The sequence below is a fragment of the Salvia splendens genome, chromosome 11 (genome assembly GCF_004379255.2).
Source record: "Salvia splendens isolate huo1 chromosome 11, SspV2, whole genome shotgun sequence".
Classification (NCBI taxonomy): Eukaryota; Viridiplantae; Streptophyta; class Magnoliopsida; order Lamiales; family Lamiaceae; genus Salvia; species Salvia splendens.
The window spans coordinates 35,040,278-35,047,741 of NC_056042.1; the positions used below are offsets into that span (position 1 = coordinate 35,040,278).

A 7,464-nucleotide genomic window follows, 5' to 3' on the forward strand; every position below is an offset into this window, starting at 1 on the left:
CTCAGGAAATTCATAGATAATCGTAATAAAATACCTATAATAAGGACTAGTAAGAGCATCTCCAATGATCGCTAGCCGATCCCGGCGCTGGCCGGTCGCTAGCCGAACCATTGTAGGCGACGAGCGGCAAAACGGCTAGCCGATCGGCGAGCTCTAGCCGATTCGCGGGCTCTAGCTGCCGATAGCCGATCTGCTAGCCACCATTGTAGGCCCGGAATCGGCTAGCCGATTTTTTTTTAATTATGTAATTTTTTTATAATTTACTTTTTTTAATTTAAATAAAATTATTGCATTTTCCCGTATCTGTGTCATAAATTTAATTCTGTATTTGCGTGATTGTAATTTTTAATTTTGTAATTCCGTAATTCGTGTGTGGAAGAGGAGTTTTTTAATTATGTAATTTTTTTAATGAACTTTTTTTAATTTAAATGAAATTATTGAATTTTATCGTATACGTGTCGTAAATTTAATTCCGTATTTTGTGTGATTGTTAATTATTTATTTTTAATAATTTTGTTTATTGTGACTGGGCTATTGATTGTCTAGTTATTTGTCCTGATGATGTGATAGGATGAGTTTTAGTGCTGATGATGTGGCAATTTGTGGCTGGGCTATTCTTATTATAGTTGCTCTAATAATAAATATGTCAGCCAATTTAAAATAATCCTCAGAAAATTGGATGAAGTAGCATAGAATCAGCTCTGAGTCATTTTCTTAATCTTCAGTATCAGAAGTCTCTAAAATTCCAAATTCCGCAAACCAAACTCTTCTACCCAACATTGATTCTCACTTATTTTCATTTTTCGTGTCGGTGATATACGGAACTAATTAATCAAAACAAATTCTACACTATATTACAAATTTGATCAAATTTATAGATGTACACACAACTGAAATCTATTTTAAGTTGTCACACATGCATACTTAATCGCTCAGGAAATTCATAGATAATCGTAATAAAATACCTATAATAAGGACTAGTAAGAGCATCTCCAATGATCGCTAGCCGATCCCGGCGCTGGCCGGTCGCTAGCCGAACCATTGTAGGCGACGAGCGGCAAAACGGCTAGCCGATCGGCGAGCTCTAGCCGATTCGCGGGCTCTAGCTGCCGATAGCCGATCTGCTAGCCACCATTGTAGGCCCGGAATCGGCTAGCCGATTTTTTTTTAATTATGTAATTTTTTTATAATTTACTTTTTTTAATTTAAATAAAATTATTGCATTTTCCCGTATCTGTGTCATAAATTTAATTCTGTATTTGCGTGATTGTAATTTTTAATTTTGTAATTCCGTAATTCGTGTGTGGAAGAGGAGTTTTTTAATTATGTAATTTTTTTAATGAACTTTTTTTAATTTAAATGAAATTATTGAATTTTATCGTATACGTGTCGTAAATTTAATTCCGTATTTTGTGTGATTGTTAATTATTTATTTTTAATAATTTTGTTTATTGTGACTGGGCTATTGATTGTCTAGTTATTTGTCCTGATGATGTGATAGGAGGAGTTTTAGTGCTGATGATGTGGCAATTTGTGGCTGGGCTATTCTTATTATAGTTGCTCTAATAATAAATATGTCAGCCAATTTAAAATAATCCTCAGAAAATTGGATGAAGTAGCATAGAATCAGCTCTGAGTCATTTTCTTAATCTTCAGTATCAGAAGTCTCTAAAATTCCAAATTCCGCAAACCAAACTCTTCACGCACTGAGAAACACAATGCACGCGAAGACGGATTCGGAGGTGACGAGCCTTGCCCCTTCGTCGCCGGACCACAACCGGCGGGCGATGTACTACGTGCAGAGTCCGTCGCGCGATTCGCACGACGGGGAGAAGACGACAACGTCGTTCCACTCGACTCCGGTGCTGGGGAGCCCCATGGGGTCGCCACCGCGGTCGCACTCCTCCGTCGGCCACCACTCCAGGGAGTCGTCAACCAGCCGCTTCTCCGGCTCGCTGAAGCCGGGATCGAGGAAGGTATCGCCAAACGACGTCGGATCTGGGGGCAGGGGACCGCGGAAGACGAATTGGAAGGACTGCGATGTGATTGAAGAGGAAGGATTGCTGGAAGATGAGGAATCGCGGAAAGGCCTGCCGCGTAGATGCTATTTCCTTGCTTTTGTTGTCGGATTTATTGTGTTGTTTTCGTTTTTCGCCTTGATTTTGTGGGGAGCTAGCAAGCCGCAGAAGCCTAAGATCACGATGAAGGTCAGTTTCTCCTTTGACCACGCTTTTACTGTTTTTTTTTGTGGTTGATTGAGAGTCAAAGCTTGCTAGCTCTGTGATTAGGATTTGCTGGACTTATTTATGTTGGATTGTGATTCATATGAATCAATTTATGTGGCATTGTGATTTCATTGAAAATTTGAATTGCGTTGAGTTGATGATGGTGATGATGTTGTGGAGCTCAAAAACAAGGCTCGTTAGCTCTGTGATTAGAGTTTGGTTACTTATTTTGATGAAATCGTGTTGAATTTTGATTTGTATGAATCAATTGGCGAAGGGTTTGTGATTTTGGAGGTGATTTGATAGAATTTGAATTGTTTTTTTATTGATGATGCACAATTTTGATGTTGTTGAACATTTTAGTATTTTACTGATATTAAACAGAGCATTACATTTGAGAGATTCATGGTTCAAGCTGGCTCCGATTCCACGGGGGTATCGACAGACATGATCTCCATGAACTCGACCGTGAAACTAACCTACCGCAACACAGCTACATTTTTCGGAGTTCACGTCACCTCAACCCCGGTCGCTCTCACCTACTCGCAGCTCACCATTGGCTCGGGCACCGTAAGTCTCCACTCTGTCAAAGCTATCTGACAAACGACGAGTGCCATCGAATGATCATTTTGGTTTGTGGCATTGGGTTACAGGTGAAGAAGTTCTATCAATCGCGTACCAGCCAGAGGAACATGGCTGTGACTGTAATAGGCGACAAGATCCCGTTGTACGGAAGTGGTGCGAGCTTGAGCACCCCCACGGGGATCACCATGCTCCCTGTGCCGCTGAAACTGGAGTTCACAGTCCGGTCGAGGGCTTATGTTCTTGGCAAACTGGTGAAGCCGAAGTTCTACAAGAAGATCGAATGCTCTATCGTTTATGACACCAAGAAGCTCAACGTGCCCATCTCCCTCAAGAACTGCACTTACAATTAATGGGAGATGAGATGAAATTATTACATTGTTCATATCTACTGAGGATTGATTGAGGTAATTTCATAGCACAATTTGTGTGAGCTTAGCAGCTAGTATTTATGAATACATGAGCTAAGCTGAATAAGAACTCTTGAAGTTCTTCATGTGTCTGTTTATATTTTATCTAGGCCTTGTGTGACTTATTAATTTAATTTATTTTTGGTATATTGGGTTTGGATGAATTCTTCAGTTGGGGTTATGGAAGTGTATGAACTCTTTAGTAGTGCTAGTAAGTAGTAGTCGTAGTATTATATATACTTATGTGTCTTACTTTACCCACTAGTTTCCATTTTGAATATATGTTTTTATTTATTCTTAATTTCAATTTTTATGCTTTAGTTGAAGTACTTATTAACTACTACTCCACATATATTATATGATTATATCCAATTAAGAAATACTTATAATCATTACAGCAATTAAGTTTGCAAGTAGGGTGTATTGATTTTTTAAATTGAAGTTTTGAATTAATTGTTAATCATGATCCATTATTATATTATAAACTATTTCTTTAAAAAAGTAAGTATGATTAAAAAAAAAATTGAGACACTAGATTTTGGATTTGTACAACAGTACAAGGCACATTGCTAACATCCACTAATTTAACTCTTTATATCCACTTACTAGAATTTAATTTAACTCTTTGTATCCACTTACTAGAATTTGTCAATTACTCCGTAGATTCGAATTAACAAGGCCATGATATTCTTCAACAGCAAGCAAGCAGAAAGCAAAACGTTCTCCAAAATTTGCTTGATTTCAAGATCTATCTCGATATACTGCATGCAACAATAAAAAGAGAGTCTATTTTTTCCAATTATTATGGTCTGAATACATCCTCGACATTCATTCCAATTTCAATTAAAAAAATGTGTAAATGTAAACCAACAGTGAGATGTAGAAAAATGAGAAGCAGAGCAGTGTTTGGAAAATTGATCGGAAAAATTGAAGATACTATATAGTAGTTGTTACGGAACATCCGTCGGCTCGCCTGAAGGAGACGACTCCGGAGCAGCCGGTGGAAGAGAGCGACTTTGATACGAGAGACAGAAGCTGCCAGGAGCTGGAGAGAAACATCGCAAAGGACCGATCGCGCCGTCAGAGGAGCCAACCAGATCACTTCGCTGATTTCGCCAAGCACTAAAGTGAAGAGCGTAGCATTTATTTTAGTATGTTTATTTATATATATGTGAAGGCAGGTAGAAAGAGGAGGACATTGAGTTGATTGGTGAGATAGAGGCGGTTGAAGTTCGCATCCTGGTGGACACGGGAAGTTCACATGATTTTTTACATCTTCGTGTAGCTGAAAAATTGGCACTTCCTCTGCAGAAGGTGCGACCCTTCCGGGTGTATGTGGGTAATGGTGAATCGCTGTTGTGTTCCTGGGTAAGCAAGCAAACAAGGATCGTTGTTCAGAACCATGTGTTTTTGGTGGACTTACATATTCTTTCGGTGCATGGTCCGGATGTGATTTTGGGGATAGTGTGGTTGAAATCCCTCCGTCGGGTGAGTAATGACTTCGACGCAGGCACGTTGGAGTTGTGCGGAATGGGGAGCATATTCGACTAAAATTGGTGCCCCCCTTGCTCAGGCGGTGTCGTTGCTCCGGTTCGCCTCTATACTATCTCTGTAGGGCGATGCGGAGATGTTTGAGCTTGTTCAATTACCGCAGCGTGGCACATAACCCGAGACAGCAGCGGCGGTATCCTTTCCAAAGGACCTGCCGGACGAGATATTAGCGGTGTTGGAGTCGCATGTAAAAGTGTTTGGGGTGCCGTCGGGTATGCCTCCTAAGCGCCAGTTTGGCCATAGAATCCATTTAAATCCAGACTTGAAGCCGATCAACGTGCGCCCCTACAGGTATCCTTATTTTCAAAAGACAGAAATCGAATGGCAGGTAAAGGAGATGCTCGATACGGGTATCATACGACCCAGTCATAGCCCGTTCTCGTCGCCGGTTTTGTTGATTCGAAAGAAAGACGAGTCGTTTCGCTTTTGCATTGACTACCGAGCATTGAATGCAGCAACGGTGCTAGATCACTTTTCGATCCCCACCACAGATGAGTTGTTTGATGAACTAGGGACGGCACGGTTCTTCACAAAGTTGGACTTGCGCTCCGGGTATCACCAGATTCGGATGTTCGAGGATGATGTCTATATAACGGCTTTTCGGACCCATGACGGCCACTTTGAGTTCTTGGTCATGCCGTTCAGTCTGACGAACGCGCCTTCTACATTTCAAGTGGCCATGAATGCTCTATTCCGGCCTTTCTTGCGTCAGTTTGTGATCGTATTCTTCGACGACATCCTCATTTACAGTCCCACTCTGCCGTCCCATGTTCGTCATTTGAACGAGGTACTATCGATCCTAACAAGAAATCACTTCTTTGTTAAATTATCTAAGTGCACTTTTGCTTGCTCCACGGTCGAGTACCTTGGTCACTTAATTGCAGACGGACAGCTCAAGGCTGACCCTTCCAAGATTGAGGCGATGTTGGCGTGGCCGGTTCCCACCTTGGTACGGTAACTCCGGGGTTTTTGGGTCTGACAGGATACTATGGGAGATTTGTGGAGCATTATGCGTCTATTGCAGCTCCCATAACAGAACTCTTGAAAAAGGACGCCTTCTTGTGGTCGCCTGCAGCGGCAACCAGTTTCGTGGCCCTGAAAAAGAACCACGAAAGGATTTCACACGAAAGGTTCTCTGCTTGTCGGAATTCACATGGACTTTTTACTTGGAGACGGATGCTTCGGATTTTGGAATCGGAGTTGTGTTACTTCAAGATGGCCACCCCTTGGCCTTTTTCAGCAAGAAGCTCGGCCCGAGGAGACGTATTTCCTCCATATACCACAAGAAACTATATGCAATTGTGGAGGCAGTGCAAAAATGGCGTCAGTATTTGCTTGGTCGAGAGTTTGTGATTAGGAGTGACTAGCTTGAAGGAGTTGCTGCAGCAAATTATACAAACACCGGATCAACAATTTTACGCTCGGAAATTGATGGGTTATAAGTTTTGGATTGAGTACGAACGGGAGCCTCTAACAAAGTCGCAAATGCTCTGTCCAGGAGAGACATGGAGGAGGGTCAGGAGCCATGCGCCGAGGCTTTGCCGCCTGCGTTTGCACATGGTCGCCCAATTGTGCGTCCGTGTAAGGTGTTGGATCGCCGAACAGTTTGGAGCGAGGGGGCTGCCATCGACGAGGTGTTACTGGAGTGGAGTGACGATGGTGGTGAACATCCGAGTTGGGAGCCGATTGATATGGTGCGTTGGAAGTTTCCGGATTTGCTGGTGGAAGAGAGTGACTCTGATACGAGAGACAGAAGCTGCCAGGAGCCGGAGAGAACCATCGCGAAGGACCGATCACGCAGTCAGAGGCGCCAACCAGATCACTTCGCTGATTTCGCCAAGCACTGAAGTGATCAGGGTAGCATTTATTTTAGTATGTTTATGTATATTTTTATGTTGAAGTTTGTTGCCTACAAACTTTGACTTTTGTCAAAATGTGTAAATCCCACATCGGTGGGGAGATGAAACTTGGGGGGTAAGTTGCCTATAAAAGGAACTCCCCCCTCATTTGTAATGTATCCCCAAATATTGTATTCTCTTCTCCGTCTATATATAAGCGGGCTCTGCAGAGGGTGCTCGGAGACGTAGGCATTTTGGCCGAACTCCGTTATCAAAGTTTCGGGTGTGTTCTTTCTTTATTATTTATTTTGTTCTGCATTTATTTCTGGGTTTATTTTCTGTTGGGATATTGTATTCAATATTATTTGCGGGTTTGGTAGTAGTGTTTTGTACGGTTCTTTTGGGTGTTTTTATATTGTGATAAATACACCGACTGATAAATTCTGTTAGGAATCTGGTATTTAAGAGGGACAGTGTCCCCGCCAGTCTTTCCAAAGAATTTATTTGGAGAAGTAGTTTTATCGAGTAGACCCCATTGGGTTAACTCTGAAATTACTGAATCGGTTCATTTCACTATTTGAGAGAAAATTACCCGGTTTTCTCAACAAGTGGTATCAGAGCCAAGGTCCGTCCTTGGTTCTATTTGTTTTAATATTGAATACTTTATTTTGAGTCTGTAATGGCGGGTAATGATCAAGAAAACAAGGCTAGTTCTTCGTCATCGTGGTCGAGGTTTCCAATGTCAAATATGAAATTGACGGTGGAGATATTTGACGGTACTGGCCATTTTGGTATGTGGCAGTGGGAGGTTCTAGACTCTCTTTTCCAGCAGGGTCTTGACATTGCCATTGAAGAAAA

The 7,464-nt window shown here is 41.8% G+C and overlaps 1 protein-coding gene across 1 annotated transcript; it reads left to right on the forward strand.

The window, feature by feature from the left end:
• The first annotated feature begins 1,602 nt into the window (after positions 1-1,602).
• Positions 1,603-3,518, forward strand: LOC121754123. Its single transcript, XM_042149469.1, has 3 exons — positions 1,603-2,207; positions 2,610-2,795; positions 2,879-3,518. Exons 1-3 carry the CDS (start codon positions 1,719-1,721, stop codon positions 3,158-3,160), a joined length of 957 nt encoding a protein of 318 aa, XP_042005403.1. The 5' UTR covers positions 1,603-1,718; the 3' UTR covers positions 3,161-3,518.
• Positions 3,519-7,464: the final 3,946 nt, after the last annotated feature.

What these genes read in the sequence shown, in the direction of transcription:
- LOC121754123 (XM_042149469.1), top strand. Translation starts at nt 1,719, where the DNA reads ATGCACGCGAAGACGGATTCGGAGGTGACGAGCCTTGCCCCTTCGTCG. An exon ending in AGCCTAAGATCACGATGAAG is followed by an intron (nt 2,208 to 2,609) that starts GTCAGTTTCTCC and finishes GATATTAAACAG; the next exon opens with AGCATTACATTTGAGAGATT. An exon ending in TCACCATTGGCTCGGGCACC is followed by an intron (nt 2,796 to 2,878) that starts GTAAGTCTCCAC and finishes ATTGGGTTACAG; the next exon opens with GTGAAGAAGTTCTATCAATC.